The sequence below is a fragment of the Cervus canadensis genome, chromosome 1, assembly GCF_019320065.1.
Source record: "Cervus canadensis isolate Bull #8, Minnesota chromosome 1, ASM1932006v1, whole genome shotgun sequence".
NCBI lineage: Eukaryota > Metazoa > Chordata > Mammalia > Artiodactyla > Cervidae > Cervus > Cervus canadensis.
This window is the reverse complement of record NC_057386.1, coordinates 14,652,135-14,668,891: the sequence shown is the minus strand read 5'-3', so window position 1 is coordinate 14,668,891 and position 16,757 is coordinate 14,652,135. Positions and strand designations below refer to the sequence as shown.

Genomic DNA, 16,757 nt, shown 5'->3' with positions numbered 1-16,757 from the left:
AGGCAGGGGCAGGACCTGGAGTCAGCAGGCCCTGCATCTGGCTGCAGTGACGGTGGGGGTGAGAATTGTCCCAGGCTCCCCTGACCTGAGGCTTACAGGGCAGCTGCACCATCCAGTAGGTACTGCCTCTACCTGGAGCACACAGACCTCCCTTCTGGGTTTGGGTCACCCTGGCGTGAGGGAAGGGCTGTCTCATACTTTTCTCCAAGCTGCCTGACAGCCCTTAGCATGGTGCCTGGCCTGCATTAATGGGGACTGGACCTCACTCCCTTGCTGAACACTGGGGGCTGGAAATAGCCTTGCCCTCTTCCCTCCGCCTTCTTGCAGTGACCGCTCTGACTCCTGTGACTTTAGGGTTCAGTGAAAGACCAGCTGAAGGCCTACGGTGCTCTGACAGAGAGCGTGACCCGGAAGTACACCCGGCAGATACTGGAAGGCATGTCCTACTTGCACAGCAACATGATTGTTCACCGGGACATCAAGGGTGAGCGGGGCAGGCTGTGGGCTCGCCATGACCTAGGAACTCGGGGACTCTCCACCTGGTTGTTGTGAACTTTCTGAAACGTGAAATCCTAATGACTTCCTTGGGGGACTGGTGTAAAGATCAGTTCAGTGATTTGGAAAAACACAGCGAAGGGCTCTGCAGATGCTAGCTGTGGTGATGACTGTTCGCTGCTGTATAGATGCCTCCCACCACTAGCCTGTTAGCTCTGTGTGGTTCAGTTCCAGCTCACGAGGCCCCCATCCTACCCAGCAGCCCTTTGGACTGGGAGGGTGGGACAGAAGGAGGATGGCGGCAAGTGCCAGGGGTCCAGGGCTGCAGCCTCTGCCCTTTCATGCCTTAGGAGCCAACATCCTGCGAGACTCTGCTGGAAATGTGAAGCTGGGGGACTTTGGGGCCAGCAAGCGCCTGCAAACCATCTGCATGTCCGGCACGGGCATGCGCTCAGTCACCGGCACTCCCTACTGGATGAGCCCCGAGGTGATCAGCGGTGAGGGCTACGGAAGGAAGGCAGACGTGTGGTGAGTGTGCTGGGGACATGCTGGGACCCCCATCTCCTGGTCTGGGCTATAGTGGCTCCAGTTTAGAAATGGGGCTGAGGGCTCTGCAGTGTGGCAAGAGTGAGGATTGGCCTCTGGCCAGCGAGGCCAGGTTGCAGGCTCCATGTGGGCAGGGGTGGTAGTGTCTGCAGCAGTACACACAGCAGATGTGTTGTGTTTTCACTCTGAACAGCAACTATTCTTGCTGAGAGCTTAGGCCATGGAAAACATCCCTGGGGTGTTCGCTAAATGCTTGAAAGAACTTGGATCCCATTTGAAGGCCTGGATGGGTCTCTAAGCAGTAGTGGTAGGCTTCGGCTCCCTTTCCTAGTGCTCAGATGGCCTGCAGCTGCTCTAATTTTGCGTCCATCCTCTGAAAGCCTGAAAGTTATGAGAGCATCACTTCCTCTTAGAATGTTACTGTGGGGGGGCAGAATAGTGGTCCCTGAAGATGTCCATATCCTAATCCCAAAGGGATGAGTAAGTGTTACCTTATGTGACAGTAGGGCCTTTGCAGACATGATTTTTAAGAATTTTGAAATGGGGAGATGATCCTGGATTATCCAGATGGGCCCAGTATACTCACAAAGGTCCTTATAAAAGAGGCAGGAGATTAGAGTGAGTAGTAAGAGGTGTGACAAAGGAAACAAGAGGTTGGAGTGAGACAAGAAAGGAGCCATGAGCCGAGAACGCAGGCAGCCTCTAAGAGTGGGACGAGGCCAGGAGACGGGCTTTCCCCTGAGAGCCTCCACAAGGAACTGTCCCGAGTGGCACACTGACTTCAGCCCAGTGAGACTGCCCTTAGGCGTCTGACCTCCACAGCAGGAACACTCCTAGGCTGCTTTTTTATGCCACTGGGTTCATGGTCACTGTTAGAGCAGCAGTAGGAAACCAGTACCGTTATTTCAGAGCACTTTCTGCACATGCTCAGTGGTTCTCCCCGATATCAGGAAGCAGCCGGGTGGGTGCAGGTTGATGAAGCCCACGTGGAAGAAGTTAACGGGGCTGTGAAACCTCTTCTGGCTGTGGGGGCCCTCTTCAGGTGTGTTCACCCCCAGCCTGGCCCATCCTGCCTCAGTGTGTTTCGAGAAAGGCACCTCCTTTCACAGCTGTGTGCGGGACGGCTGGGAGCTTGGGGCTGGCTGTGGGGTGACGCGGGGGTTCTCTCTCTCTCCAGGAGCCTGGGCTGCACAGTGGTGGAGATGCTGACAGAGAAACCACCTTGGGCAGAGTATGAAGCTATGGCCGCCATTTTCAAGATCGCCACCCAGCCCACCAACCCTCAGCTGCCCTCCCACATCTCTGAACACGGCCGGGACTTCCTGAGGCGCATTTTTGTGGAGGCCCGCCAGAGACCTTCGGCCGAGGAGCTGCTCACACACCACTTTGCACAGCTTGTGTACTGAGCTCTCAAGGCCACACTGCTGCCGGCCGCCCCTTCTGCATGGGCGAGGGGCTGCTGAGGGGCTCAGCAAAGTTGGGCCATGGACCACGGAGCTGAGTCCAGCCAGCGTTGTCTGTGCCCTTTTGCTGCTGGGGCCCGGGGCCTGGGAGGGCGGCTGCAGCCTCACGGACTAGGAGCCCCCAGCCTGCCAGACCCGAAGCACCAGCGTCCTCAGCTCAGCCTGGAGGGGAAGGAGCTGGAACAGTGTGCGAGGCACCCAGGGCCCCACCCTCGGGGCTGTGTCTTGACATGGCCATCAGCACCAGACCCCAGAGAGTCTGGGGCACAGGATGGACACAAGGGTCTGAATAGTGTTACTTTCATTCAGAGTGTTACTTTGTTTCTCCTCCCCATGTCTGGAGACCACCAGGGCATCTCTGGGCTGATAAGCCCACCCAAGCCTGAGGTAAAGCCCAGCACCCCACAGCCAATGGAAAGCAGAGGCCTGGGCGGCCCTCTCCCTGGAGCCCCAGGCCAGCTTTGCCAGCCCCTGTCCTTTACCAAAGATGAATGAAGCAACTGTTATGCTGCCTTATTCAGGGAAGGAGGAGCCTGTCCTGCCTGCCCCCATGACCCTGCCCCCCCACCACACACCCTCAAGCAGGGGCCTGAGATGTGGAACTGCCCCCACTGAGGGGAGACCCAGTTCTGTCAATGCAATTGTCTGTGTTTTATAAGTTGGAGTCACTCTTATGCTGTACCCAGTTTCTAAACTGGCGACTTCGTGTGCTCTCTGGGCTCTGAGTACCCCTGCTGTGGGCTGGGGCCTTGGGCCAGATTGGAAAGAGCTGAGGGTCATGGCCCCAGGCCTTGTGCTCCTGGCTGGCACCTGTTCCCCCACCGGAGCAGAGAAGATGACAGACAATACGGTGAGGGCACCTGAGCCGGCTGGCTACCCTGAGTGGAGCGTCCCGCAGAGCCGGGGAGTTGTATCAGGCTGTCTGCGGGTTGTGACCTGCTAGGCCAGAGCTCTGCCTGGTAGAAGGGAGAGCCTGTGTGATGCCACCACCTGTGTCGGGAACCTCCAGCTCTGTTCCTCTGTGGCCAGCCTCTTTCCCTTCTCGCTCCCCTGGGGGTGGAATGGCAGCAGGGCTCGGGGAGCCAGTATCTTCAAGCAGCTTAGAGTCGGCCTTACTTACCTCAGCCTGGGCGCTGGTCCTTTCTTCCGGCCCCTCCCCTCCAAAATGTGCCTATTGCTAGAGCTCCTCCCTCTCAACACCCAGTTTCCTTGGGAGTTGTTAAAAGAGAAAAAAAAAAAAAAGCCAGTGCCCAGGGATGGGTGTCTCCAAGGAGCTGGGGATTCGCGCCAGGCAGCTCATTGCCAGCCATGCCCACTCCCCCACGGGCACCAGAACAAGCCAAAGCCTTCGTTGTATGTTGACGATGCACTTTTATGAATGTAGTTTCTATCGCTGTTTTTAGCCTTTTCACATCATGTAATGTGAGGCCTTGTACTTGTTAATTTATATCTCAGATCATATTTGATGGTTTTTATATATATCAATTCTAGACTGTTACAGGTGATGGACGCCTCAAGAGAGAGAAGAGCAAACGAAAGCAGCTGGTTTTGCAGGAATGTGTGTTGCACGGTGCCAGTTGGGCCTGGGCCTCTGTTTCCATCCTCGCCCCCAGGGGCCTCCGTCAGGCACCCCAGCCGGGCCCTCTGAAGACAGTGAGTGTATGCTCCTGCCTCCACCTTGGCTCTTGCCCAGGGAGGGGACCGGCCCCTTGTCTCGACCAAAGCTGCTGATTGGCAGCTCGGCCTCTCCACAACCCCGTCCTGATGGCTGTAGCATTCTTCTTGGGCCCACACCCCAATCCCCAGTCCCCGACCCCAACAGGAAAGTGGTGCCGGTGCCAGATGAGACGACTCTGTGTCCCAGGTTCAGGCTCTCACAGAGCCCCACCCCCGGGGTCTTACCTCACAGGGAATGTGTTCTTAAAAATGAATTTGCCAACAAGCCAACAAATCCTACACTCCAAAAAAACAAGACCCTGATTTTTCTTTTTTTTGTGCCAAAAACTGTGGACATGCTGGCTCAGCATCCTCAGGACCAAGCTGTTGCTTAATTAATTTATTGTTTTTTTTTTTTTATTAAATAATCCAGATGAAAAGTTGTGGGGCCTAGGATGGCCTGGCCCAAAGGATCTGAAGGGCCGTCTCCTAGCAGCCCCAGGCTGGCTGTGGGAAGGGCCATGCCACCATTTGCTTATCATTCCGTGGGGTATTTCGGCCTTGGCCAACCCAACATGGAGAGGCCAGGGCTGGGGACAGTCCACTCTCCACTGCCCTCCTGCCCACCCCAGCTCTGTGAGTCTGAATTGTGGATCGTGCAGAAGAACCTGCAGCCATAGTTATTTGACTATATCTTGACCGAGGGCTTGCAGTGCAAAGCCAGGCCAGTGTCGTGCATTACTTACAATAAAAGGGATCATTTATACCCAAGGGGTCCTGTGGCAGTGCTTTTGGTTGTGGGGTGCAGGCAGTAAGTGTTTACCTGGGAGAAGCCAGGTTATGCTGCCTGTCAACAAGCTTGCGTCCCTCAGCAGAGAACTTGAAATGATTCCCAGAGGGGTCCTGGGCACTGCTAGCTCAGAGACGGCACCCTCTCTTCCTCCCCAACTCCTCGGCGCTTTACTGAGGGTGGACCTACCACAGCTGACTTCCTGAGGTGACACTGTCAGCTCACCCGACTTGAGCGTCACCGTGGCTCAGTTCCCAGGACCTCTGTGGGATCCACTAGTCCTCCCAGCCCCGGGAAGTCCTTGCCGGCCGAAGTCACATCCTTGTGAGGCAGGTACCGCCACAAGCCACCTCTGCTGGCTCTTCTTGGGTGAGCTGATGCTGTTGCTTAGCTCTGGGTAGAGGAAGACCAACCTCGTCCCCAGCTGAGGCCTCTGGTGCAGAAGTTAGAGCTGCCTCGAGTGAGGCGCTCTGCATTCCCCTCATGCTCTGAGGACCCAGGCTCAGAGTGCCAACTCTGCTTCCTGTTGGCTCTGTTACTTCCAGGGCAACACAGCACAGTGGCCTATCTACCACCGGAGTTTGAGGCCCTGCTTCCTACCCTGTTCTGTGGGCACGAGGTCACTTAGGAACTTAAGGACTTGTACAGGGTTAGGGTCAGGTAATCCCCCTAGGAGTCTGCCCTCTTGTTCTGCCAATTTACACAGTCCAGTCAGCTGGTGGAAACCAGGACAGTTGGGTCTGGGGCAGGACAGTCCCGACTTCCTGTCTGTATTCTCCTGAGGGGTGGGGTCTTAGGCTGTCCTTGTTTGTGTCACTGTAAACTGTTGTCCCCAAGAGAAGAAGAGCTATTTCTCCTTTGACTGCTTGGGATGGTGACCATGACTGCCCCATTCCCTGGAGCTGGAAAAGTGGAAGAGAGACCCTGAAGGGGCACACTGACTCCTTGCTGGGGAAAGGGCACAGAGACTAAGCCCTTGGACACAACTTGTTGGATCCTCTGGTTTGCCCATCCCTTCCTGATTTCCAGGACAAAGAAGATCTAGGTAAGGACTCAGCACCATCACCTGCTGATGGCCCGATCTTGGGCAGCACAGGCTGAGAGACCCAGTGGGGTTCAGTCCTCAAACTCGCTGAGTTTGACATGGAGAGACCTGGTTGGGAAGAACACCCCCTTTTCTCAGGCTGCCTGGTAAGATCCCTGACACCCATCACCCTAACCACCACCCCCCGCCACCAGTCAAGGCCAGGAATGTGTTGGCCTGATGCTGTTCCCCTTCACCTCTGTGTGGTGTGTCCCTGCCGCAAACCGCGCCCCCCCCATCGGCCATATAACAGAGTCAGAATCTGTCGAAACAGGTTTAAAATAGGATTGATTACAACAGTCAAAACTGGCAGAAGTGGGAGGAGGGAGAATGTGGCCCCGCCAGCACCCCCCAGTCCCTGTGGCTCAGCCTGGTGGAGGCTTTCCCTTCCGCTGCTTCCGCACTGTGGGATGATCCCGGCCCTGACAGGCACGCCCTGCCTCACCTCTGCAGGTGGAGGGGGCCCAGAGCTGTTCCAGTTCCCCTCCCCCTACACTGGGCCCTGGGGGACATTTGGAGAGGCCCAGCAGGGGGCACCCTGGCTCACCTTCCTCCAGTCTCCATGGCTCAGGACCAGGCTAAGGGCAGAGGTAGATGGGGAGACATGGGGGCCACACAGGCCCCTGGGTGGCAGTGAGGGAGCTTGGGACCCTGAGGGGGCATGCTGACTCCTTGCTGGAGAAAAGGCACCTAGATAGGGAAGCTGAGTTTGAGGGCCTCTCAGGGGGGCCCTGGGGTGAGGTGGGGTAGGCTGAAAGAAACAGGAAGTAGGGTGGTGAGCAAACCCCAATCCTGGTTCCGGAACCCCCACCGGCTGAGGAAGAAGGAATCCGGGAGCAGAGCCCTGCCCCTGCAACCCTCTGCCTGAGCAAAATGGCCTCATCCCCTTTCCACCCTCACCCGGGGCCGGGCCATCCAGAGGGGCCTCAGGCTGTCTTGGTGCCAGGGTCCACCTCCTTGTGGGCCCAGAGCTCCTTGTGCTGCTTCCGGCCGAAGCCTTCATCGTAGTTGCCTTTGCTCTTAAACAGCTGCTGAAAGTGGGGCTTGCAGTAGAATTCCCCGTGCAGTGCTGCGTAGCTGCCCAGGCTGCAGAAGCAGAACGCTGTGGTCAGGTCAGGCCGGGTCAGGAGGGCTGGGGCGGGGTCAGGGCCGGGGCGCACCTGAGCTTGGTGTGACAGTGCTTGCAGCAGAAGCAAGAGCTGTGGAAAATGAGCTTGTCGGCCACCAGTCGCTCCATGGGGTACACGGTCTTCTGGCAGGAGGTGCAGGTCTCCTTCACCTGAGCCCGAAGGCTGAAGGACTGTTCCGGGAGAGACTCCATCAGGGGCCTGACTGGCGCCCACCCCTTCCTCCCCGCACAGCCCAGCCTCAGGGCCCTACCTTGGAGCGCTGAACCGTGCTGCTGGAACCGCCACCTTTGGCTTCCTGAGGGAGAGGGCGGTGGGGCAGGGTCAGTTGAGGAGGGCCCTAGACCATCACCAGCCCAGATCCCAGGGACACTCAAGGGGGAAGGGGAGGGAGGCCGGCAAACAGGCCGCTCCTCGTCCCTTCAGGCTCGGGCCAGACACCTGCGGGGATGGAGTGCCCTCCCACCCCGGCTGATCACCTACATGGGAGGGGGTGGCCTGGGCGGCGGCTCCGGCGGCCTGGAACATGGCTCGTTGAAGGCGATGGAGGCCCCGAGTGGAGACGCGGCACCCGCTGGGTTCTGCAAGGGGAAGTCGGTTGGGAGGGCCCTACAAGCCCTTCCCAGCCCGCAGGGTGGGGGTAGGGGTGTTTACAGGCAGGGGGCTGGGGGGCTGTGGTTGGGACTTTCCCTAAGTCATTTCCTGTTGCTCTGGGTCTTGCCACTTCCGCCCCTCACCCACCCCCCGCTTCGCCCGCTCGGGCCCCCACGCGGCTCCCCAGGGGGCAGGGGTCCCTGAGTGGAACCATGTGTCCCGGGAGGAGCGGAGTTAGCGGGCAGCGGCTGGGGGAGGGGCTCCGCGCAGCCGCCCGAACGCTTCGCGGACCCGGACGCCGCCAGGCGCGAGGGGAGGTCAGAGGAGGCCGGCCCCACTGGGGCCGCAGCCAGAAGCGGCTGCCCCGGCCTGACCCCGGCCCAAAGCTGCCCAGTGCGGGGCCTCGAGTACGCTCCGTTCGTTGGGCCCAGCCCCTGGACAGCGCCCGCGGGCTGGGCCACCCGCCCCGCCCCGCCGAGCCGCCGCCCGCTCCTCCGCTCCGAACCCGCGTGGACCGGACCCCCGACCCAGGAGCCCGGCGGGCCTGGCCTCAGGGACCTCGGCCCCGCCCGGGGGGCGGACGCCGGCCTCGGGACCCCGGGCGAGAGCGATGGACTAAGACGCTCGGCGTCGGGACCCCGTGGGCGGCGGCCCTTGCGCCCACAGCCCCCACCTGGGTCGTCCGAATCGCTAGCCGGAGGCCGGCCCCTCCCCCGGCCCGCCCGCGGGTCTCACCGGGCCCCGGCCTGGGCCGCGGGGCGGGGGTCGGTCTCCGGGGGAAGCCTCGGTGCGAGGAGCTTGCGGGGGCGAGCTACCGCCGCTGCCAGTGGTTCCTGAGCGGCCGCGGCCACCGCCGCCTCACCGCGGCACCGCCCCCGCCGGCCCCCGCCCCGCGCCCGCCCATTGGCTCCGCCGCGCCCGGTGCCGCCTCCGGGGCCCCGGCGCCGCCGCCGACCCCCTTTCTGCGCTTTGTCTTCCCCTCGCTCGGCGTCCCCCGCCTTTGTCTGCCCCCCGCGCTGACCCCGCGCTCCGCACCGCCCCTCGGGCTTCGCGCTCGCCCGCCTCGCGAAACCCGCCGCCCCGTCTGCCCGCTCTGGACCGAGGCAGGGACCGGAGCCGAAGGGTCCGCGCCGGAGGCCTCGGGGCAGGGACGAGTTACAGGTGGAGACAACTCGCGTGACAAATGGCGCTCCCGACCAGGCGGCGGCAAAGGATAACTGGGCGCGCCTGGGCTTTTGGCTGCTTCCATTTCCCGGCTCCGTGGGCCCTGCCGGCGTCCCCGCGCGGCTCCCACGCCCCCTCGGGCGCCGAGTCTGCCCGCTGTCAGGGGCGCCCCGCACGGCCGCCGAGATGGCAGGGGCGGCCGGGCACGCGATCCCGCGCCGCGAGGCTCGGCCCCGCCGCAGGGAGGGCCCCCTCGGCCACCAGCCCTCAGCCCCTTCTGGCGCCGGGCGGCCTGCGCCTGCGGTGCCCGTTGCTGCGGCCCTCGCGAGGCCGCCGTCCCAAAGCGCCTCTGTGGCTCGACTTTGTGGGCTTAGTCACCCCCACTCCCGGCTCCAGCGGGCACCCGCTCCAGGGAAAGATTTCCATCCTTCAAACAAGCAAACCTGGGTTCATCCAAACCTCATTTGACACAGGGAGCGGGGCCTGAGGATTTGAAGTGACTTGTTCAAATAACAGAGACGAGTGGCAGGGTTGGCGTCAAGAGGCTGGGCCTCCGGACCCCTGCCCCGTGGCCAAGCCGGTGGGCACCCCAAGTCCCGGGTACACGAGGCCGGGCGCCTAACTCCTCAGCTCTGCGAGGAGGACAGGGGAGCCTGTCCCCGTGGCATCTCTGCAGGGACACCAGGGACTGCTGAGCCGCGCCTGCCATCCGGCTGGAAGCTGTTTCACAAAGCGCAGCCCTAAACATAGCGCCTGCCCACATGGTGGCAGGAACAGAAAGAGCGGCTCCACAGCGAGGCCCACACACTTGTCAGGAACAAATGGCATCGGGCGCCCCAGCCGCAGGCTGTTCCCATGGCTGCCTCAAGGCGCCCTCCCTGTGGTTCGCTTTTCTCCTGGGCCCCCTGTCCCTCTATGGAGGAAGATTTACATTCGGGTTGAGCTGCAGCCCTCAGGCCTCCCCGGATGGGGTGCGTGAGAACTGAAACTGTTAAGGGGCCTCTCTTTTCCATCTGAGCTTCCACACCTGTCTGTCTTCAGATTCTCAAGGGGGTTGGGGTGATGTGAGAAAGGTGAAGCCTGCGGAGGTGTGGGGAGCAGCATTGGGCTAGCCCCTGGGCACCGCCTGGCCCCTTGGCCCTGCCCAGGACCATCTGTGTGCTGAGCTGCAGCCGTTCCCACAGAATTAGCACTCTGCGTGCTGAGGATGAGCTGATGGCAAGGTGAAGCAAGCAGACCAGAGGAAAGAAAACAAGCTGATAATGGTGTGAAGAAAAGGGAACTTGAGGTTTAAAGAAAAAAAAAAAAACCCGAACTGGGCAGGAGGGTTGGAAATAAATGTGAGCTGGCCTGCTCACTCCCTCCATTTCAGGGTTCCCCACTCCCTCCAGGGTCCTGCCGTCTCCTTAACCCCTGTAACTGGGGAAGAGTTATTTTTTTTCAAAGTGGTGTTAGTTTCTCAGGAAAGGGAAAGCGAGGGCATATGATGGGGTGAAGCAGCTATAGGCAAGAGGGAGGGGCACTTCCTTGGTCTGACATTTGAAGTGCTGGAGCTCGCTAGAGGGGCACCTACCCCGAGGGATGGGGATGGGTAGGGGAAGGGGCCCAGCCGGGGTGCATGCAGGCCAGGAGGAAGCACCGTGGAGGAAACCCAGGTCATCCTGACCCCTGGCCCAGACTCCTGGCCACCAGCCAGGATGGAGGGGAGGACCAGGTCTGGGTCTTAGGTTACCTGCTCTCTGAGTATTGGTTTCCAAGGTAAGGAGACACCACGAGTCCTGTTGCACAACAATCCCATTCACCTCCTTTCCTGCCAAAAGGGAGCATCTTCTGCCTGGCCTTCACTGGCCCAGACGTGGTCCCGAGGAAGAGCCAGCCCTCGACCTCAGACCCTTCCTGCTCCAAAGTGTTTTGATGGCTACAGGCTAAAATGGTCCCAACATCAGACAGTTAGAGACAAATCTATCATGGGTTTTAAATGAAATGTGTATTGTGAGGCTATCTTATGAAGGAGGTCACTGCTATGGCTCCATGGGCATGTGTGGAAACCTCTCAGATGGCAGAACCCAGGGCGGGATGACTTGTGTCTGAGCCTGCGTGGCCAACGCACAATGATGTCACTCTCCAGTGGACTCTCTGGAACTTTTTAATTTGTTCTGGCAATGAAACTAACATGGCATAAGAACTTAAGCCCCTCAGGCTGGGCAGCACCAAGGCAGCCAGCAGGGTTCAGTTAGATGGACTCCTGGTGGGAAAGGAAGGAGTTACCCAGATGAACCAAGGGAAGGTTTCCGGGGTCAGGGGCTGAGTGAAAGGAGGATGGACCACCCCAGCCTTAATCTAGTGCTTAAAGAGAAAAAAATACCCTGTCCTTCAGTTATCAGGGAGAGACCTGGGGAAACGGGGGGGTGGGTCCCTCCATGGACCTACAGGATCTGAGAGTAGGGGAGAAGAATGGAACTAGGCTGATAGGAGAGCCGGCATGGGAATAAGTCGCACAGCTCCCCAGGCGAGTCTAACCCTGGGCTTGAACTTCACAGCCCCCACGGCCAGGACAGGACAGTGTCTCTTCCTTCTGCAGAGGTCAGGTCGCCTGAGCTCATAGGACAGGGAATTTCTGGCCCCTCCTGATCCCTGGGTGTTGGGGCTCCCTCGTGTCTCAGAAGCCTTGAAGCAGTAAAGTTTCTCTCCAAGAATTGCCTTTCCAGTCCCTAAGCAGCCAACTCTCCTGGTGGAAATGGCTTTTCTGCCTCATCTGCCCTCAGGAGGGTGGGAATGTGGCCAGCCCTCGGGAAGGGTCCCAGAGGCGCACGCAGCCCAGGATGGAGAACGTGCACCTTCTTCAGAGGCTCAGAACTCCCAGTCATCCACCTCCAGCTCTTCCAGGTTTGTTACCAGGCCGAAGATCCCACTGTGATCCTGAGACTGTCTGCCTTCAAAAGTAGTGATGGGGGTGACAGGTCGGAGTAACTCAGGCAGAGCCTCTGAGGCCCGTCGCTTGATCTGGGGAAAGAGAGAGAGTTGCGGGGGGATCCTGTTGCTTTGAGCCTCGGGACATGGTGGGGCAAGGGGCCGTGGCTCAGGGACAGACAGGCTGCTCAAGGCAGCAGGGGAGAGGAAGGAGAGCGCCTTCAGTGGGCTTTAGAAACATGGTCATGTCTGACCCGTCGGGAAAGTGAAAGTGTTAGTCATGCAGTCATGTCTGACTCTTGCCACCCCATGGACTGTAGCCTGCAAGGCTCCTCTGTCCATGGAATTCTCCAGGCAAGAATGCTGGAGTGGGTAGCTATTCCCTTCTCCAGGGGATCTTCCGACCCAAGGACTGAACCCGGGTCTCCCACCCTGCAGGCAGATTCTTTACCATTTGAGCCTCCTCCAGGGAGGAGGAGACAATATCTAAAGACCCGAAACTAAGGGGACTGAGGGCGGCTGAGGCCACAAGCAAGGCGAACCACCACGGGCCCAGGGAGGCTACTGCACCTGCTTGAAGAACGAGTGGCCCAGGAGCGCGCTGGCGCTTGGTCTGCGGAGGAAGGAGAGACCAGCATCACCCCGTGCCATTTGCAGAATCCTGCTGCTGCCGCCTTACCCTCAAGTGCCCCCTCCTGCTCTTGGCTCCCCAAGAAACAACAGCCAGAGTGACCCAGCCCGGCTTCCTGGCAAACCCTGTGCCACCCACTCCCGCTGTGGGGACTTCAGACTCCTGCGGGGAACCCAGCCCTTCCCAGGACAGAGGCGTCCTCTCCAGCCCCTGCCGGCTTCCCCCAAGGCCCACCCCGAGCCCGGCAGGAGCACCTCATGTCCGGGTTGCGCTGAAGGCACTGCTCCACGAAGTGGTGGAAGTGGGGCGAGAAGGTGCGGTGGTAGGGGTGGGAGGGCGAGTCGCCGTTGGAGGTCCTGGGGGTGCTGGGGGCCAGGCTCTCACTCAGGCCCGAGTTGGCCGCCGAGCGCGAGGTGCTCATGGTCAGCTCCTCGGCGGGGATGGTGCTGGTGTCCAGCAGGCAGGGCACCGTGCCGTTCAGCTTCTCCAGCAGCATCTGGGGAGGACAGAGCCAGGGCCGGGCTGGAGGGGCCCCCGGAAGGACCCCAGGGTTCCTTTACAAGTCCACTTTTCCCCAAACACACGAGTGATTCGGGGGCAGCAAAGACAGAAGTGGGAAAAGGCCTGTCACTGTCTTACTTTGATTTTCTCGACTCTGTACTTAGACAGACATCCATATCCCCCTGTCCGGTCCACCAGAGCTCATCCATCTGCGAGACTCACTTTTCTGAAACATGCATCTGATGCTATCACTCCTATGCTCAGAAGCCTTTGACAGTTCTCCACATGCCCTAGGACAGGAACCCAACACCCTGGCCTGGCCCACAAAGTCCCTCGTGACCCGCCTGGGCTTCCTTCTCCAGCCATGCCACCTGGCAGCCCTGCAGAAGCACTCATACTTCAGCCATACAACTATCTCCTGTCCTCAGATTCTGTTCTTTCTTGACTGGGTCTGTCACAGGCTGTTCCCTCTGCTGAAAAGCTTCCTTCCACTGGAAGCTCCCATTCTTCACCTGCTGCTGCTGCTGCTAAGTCGCTTCAGTCGTGTCCGACTCTGTGCGACCCCATAGACAGCAGCCCACCAGGCTCCCCCGTCCCTTGGATTCTCCAGGCAAGAACACTGGAGTGGGTTGCTATCTCCTTCTCCAATGCATGAAAGTGTAAAGTGAAAGTGAAGTCGCTCAGTTGTGTTCCACTCCTAGCAACCCCATGGACTGCAGCCTACCAGGCTCCTCCATCCATGGGATTTTCCAGGCAAGAGTACTGGAGTGGGGTGCCACTGCCTATTCACCTAGTTAATTCCTATTTGCCTTCAAGTCTCAAGTGTCCCCTCCCTGAAGCCTCCCCGGGTTCCCTCCTCTAGAGCTGCCCTCTGGCCACTCTCCAGCTGCCCCTGTCCCCACGGGGCAGGCCATCTGTGGGTTCAAGGAGAGGCTTACTCAGTGGGCACAACCCCCCCCACCCCAGGTCTAGATCATGCTCCAGGAACTTGGGCCCCAGGTAATCCTTGCACAAACAACCCAAGTCCACTTCCTAGACTTGGCAAGACCTGGATAAGTCTCTTCCCTGAGTCCAGCTCCAAGGGAGACAATGCAGACTCCTGGCTGCATGTGTGCCGAGAAGCCAAGGGAAGCAGGCAAGTTCAAAGGGGCATGAACAGGGTGGGAGGTGGAGAGAGATTCAAGAAGGAGGGACCATGTGTACACCGACGGCTGATACATACTGATGTACGGCAGAAACCAACACACTATATTGTAAAGCAATTATTCTCCAGCTAAAAATAAGTAAATTAAAAAAAGCGGGGGGAGCATGAACGAAAGGAGGCTGAAGGTTGCAAAGGTACAGAGTGGAACGTGGTAGCACTGAACCTGAGAAGTCTAATTCTAAATTAGAAATCGGCCTTCTACACTATCACCGACTCAATGGACATGAACTTGAGCAAACTCCGGGAGATGGTGGAGGACAGGGAAGCCTGGCATGTGGCAGTTCATGGGTTGCAAAGAGCTGGACATGACTTAGTATCTGAAGAACAACAGCTTCCAGGTATACTGATCAAAGTGAAAAACAAAACATATTTTATAAGCTTAAAAAATTTCTCAGGAACTTTCCTGGTGGTCCAGTTGGTTAAGACCACACTTCTACTGCAGGGGGCATGGGTTCAACCCCTGGCTGGGGAACTAGGATCCTACGTGCCATGTGATGCAGCCAAAATTGGGGGGAAAAAATGTCAGCTTAAAAGTAAAAAAAGACTCCTGGTATGTGGGCTCCAGGCCTGTGATTATGAGCAGTGCTTGCTTCTGTGACCCCCACCTCCCAGGCTCCATTTCCACCGCAGTTATCACAGACACAGACACAAGTAAATGGTTACACAACTACCCCCCCTGCCCCGCCTCCCCCATACACTGGGGCTCTTGAAGGAAAAGCCTGGGTTGTTCATCCTAGCATCTCGGGCTGGTGTCCAGAGTGTGGCAGGTCCTCAACAAGCGTGTGTGGGAGGCAGACAGGAAAGGAGGACAGAAGGAGATCCCTGGCTGCAGGCTCACCTGGGTGGCAGGCATGTCTTTAAAGGGGACGTGGCCATTGGCCAGCTCACAGGCCGTGATTCCCACGCTGTAGATGTCAGACTTGGCATCGTAACCCTGGAGATTCTGTATCAGGAGAGAAGAGCCACAGGTCACTCCACTGGAGCCTTGGCCGTTGTTCTTAGACAAAGAAGCAGGTGAAAACTGTCCCCAAATCGGGATGAGCTGTGGGGCTTCCCTCACCTGTACACTCAGGAGTCGCTGCTATTTCAGGAGGAATGAGTGTCTGGCTGAAGCCATGTGAGAGCAGGAGGAAGTGCTCTGCTTAGCGTAGGGATGCAGAGACAGCACCAAATGTTTCAGCATTTGCTTCCTGTAAGATGCTTCCCGTAAGATGGGAGCATCTCTGAAGGGAGTCTGAGTGCAGCTCAGGACCCCCCAGGGGTAATGACATCACCTTCCAGGGACACAACATACCTGTGCTGCGAGGGGCCTCCCAGGTCTATCAGCCAACAGGGGAGCCTGCTCTCCGAGAATCCCCCACTCTGCTCAGAAGCAGAGGGCGCCCCCCATCCCTAGAACTTCCTGAAGGCCTCCTTGGGGGGCGGTATCACAAGTCAGTGGGGGCGGGGGCTCCTGAGATCCAGGGCACCGACCTGCTGGAGGACCTCCGGGCTGAGCCAGGGCAGAACCTTGATGCTGTACTTGGGGAAGTCGTGGACCACACGCTGCCGCTGCCCGTGGCTGATCATGCTGAGGTTGCTGCGTAAACCCGACAGGTAGACCTTCCCATCGGCGGAGATCAGAACGTGGCTGGCTTTGACGCTCCTGGGGGGTAGGGGGTGTGTGTCACCAGGTGGCAGAGGAGGCCCTCACAGCACAAACCTTTGTCTTCACACACTAGACCCAGTCAGCTCTCTCCCCTGGGGCGTGTATTATACACATACATACAGATTATTGCTTCCCTGGTGGCTCAGTGTTAAAGAATCCGCCTGCCAAGTAGGAGACTCAGGTTCGATCCCTGGGTCAGGAAGACCCCCTGGAGAAGGAAATGGCAACCCACTCCAGTATTCTTGTCTGAGAAATCCCATGGACAGAAGAGCCTGGCGGGTTACGGTCCATGGGACTGCAAAAGTTGGATGTGACTTAGCCACTAAACAAAATATACATACATATGTGAGTACAGATATACATACATATTATATATACATGAACAAACATGTATTTTTGTGAAAAATTTCAAACATACGTAAAGAGAAAAAACATCATGACCCCATTTACACATGACCAGGTTTTAAAACTTATCTATGTTTTGTTCAAGTTCTCTTTTATGTTCACAGACCACTGCTTCCTCTAGTGTCTTCCTCCACTGCCTTTAATCTGTACTTTCTGTTTGTAGGTGTTCTCATAAAGTGGATTACTGCTTCGCACGCATCTTCTGTTCTGACCTAATGGTACTGTGTTAGGCAGCCCATGTTTCAGGGTTATGTTTCTGAGCCCCATTGTGTTGCCAATGGTATACACCTCACTGTTGCTTTTAATTGCTACCTGTACTCTGGAGCGGGGTCTGACATTTACTAATCCATTCTTCTAGGAAGGGGCACTTGTGTTGTCTCTAATCAGCACGAATGTGAACACAGATGTCTATACACACAGCCCCTGAGGTGCCTGTGGGAGGGCTTCTTTGGGGGGTGCACCCAGAGGGTAGCCAGCACTGACAGCCCCGGTTCTGAGTGACCCTGACTTGCTGCATGGGGTCACCTTCTACCATGAGG

The 16,757-nt window shown here is 58.3% G+C and overlaps 3 protein-coding genes across 22 annotated transcripts in view; 1 reads left to right on the top strand and 2 right to left on the bottom strand.

Annotated features, from left to right (window-relative positions):
• The window catches only part of MAP3K3 (mitogen-activated protein kinase kinase kinase 3), a 59,189-nt gene extending 54,263 nt beyond the window's left edge, over positions 1 to 4,926 (top strand). For all 4 annotated transcript variants that reach the window (XM_043464977.1, XM_043464993.1, XM_043464969.1 and 1 more), the window contains 3 exons: positions 355 to 484; positions 846 to 1,023; positions 2,219 to 4,926. In XM_043464977.1, coding sequence (XP_043320912.1) covers positions 355 to 484; positions 846 to 1,023; positions 2,219 to 2,447 — 537 coding nt within the window. In that variant the 3' untranslated portion in view covers positions 2,448 to 4,926. The remainder of the gene's footprint in view (positions 1 to 354; positions 485 to 845; positions 1,024 to 2,218) is intronic.
• Positions 4,927 to 6,295: 1,369 nt separating this feature from the next.
• Positions 6,296 to 8,629, bottom strand: LIMD2 (LIM domain containing 2). 2 transcript variants are annotated; one of them, XM_043465152.1, is made up of 5 exons: positions 8,491 to 8,629; positions 7,645 to 7,742; positions 7,415 to 7,459; positions 7,195 to 7,334; positions 6,296 to 7,120 (listed from the first exon to the last, which is right to left on the bottom strand). In XM_043465152.1, the coding sequence occupies exons 2-5, from the start codon at positions 7,687 to 7,689 to the stop codon at positions 6,961 to 6,963; spliced, it is 390 nt and encodes a 129-aa protein (XP_043321087.1). In that variant the 5' UTR covers positions 7,690 to 7,742; positions 8,491 to 8,629; the 3' UTR covers positions 6,296 to 6,960. The 2 variants fall into 2 exon arrangements, with proteins under 2 accessions (XP_043321087.1, XP_043321090.1); XM_043465155.1 differs by having other exon boundaries at positions 8,429 to 8,565.
• A 2,418-nt stretch (positions 8,630 to 11,047) lies between these two features.
• The window catches only part of STRADA (STE20 related adaptor alpha), a 28,275-nt gene continuing 22,565 nt past the window's right edge, over positions 11,048 to 16,757 (bottom strand). For all 16 annotated transcript variants that reach the window (XM_043465005.1, XM_043465054.1, XM_043465081.1 and 13 more), the window contains 5 exons: positions 15,639 to 15,810; positions 15,004 to 15,108; positions 12,715 to 12,956; positions 12,400 to 12,442; positions 11,048 to 11,922 (listed from right to left, as the gene is read on the bottom strand). In XM_043465005.1, the coding sequence (XP_043320940.1) occupies positions 11,770 to 11,922; positions 12,400 to 12,442; positions 12,715 to 12,956; positions 15,004 to 15,108; positions 15,639 to 15,810 (715 nt within the window). In that variant the 3' untranslated portion in view covers positions 11,048 to 11,769. The remainder of the gene's footprint in view (positions 11,923 to 12,399; positions 12,443 to 12,714; positions 12,957 to 15,003; positions 15,109 to 15,638; positions 15,811 to 16,757) is intronic.

Bases quoted from the DNA above. Each gene is read 5' to 3' on its own strand.
- LIMD2 (XM_043465152.1), bottom strand. From the start codon at position 7,689: ATGTTCCAGGCCGCCGGAGCCGCCGCCCAGGCCACCCCCTCCCAT. The intron at 7,460-7,644 runs GTAGGTGATCAG...CCTCTCCCTCAG, and splicing joins CCCAGGCCACCCCCTCCCAT to GAAGCCAAAGGTGGCGGTTC. The intron at 7,335-7,414 runs GTAGGGCCCTGA...CTCCCGGAACAG, and splicing joins GCACGGTTCAGCGCTCCAAG to TCCTTCAGCCTTCGGGCTCA.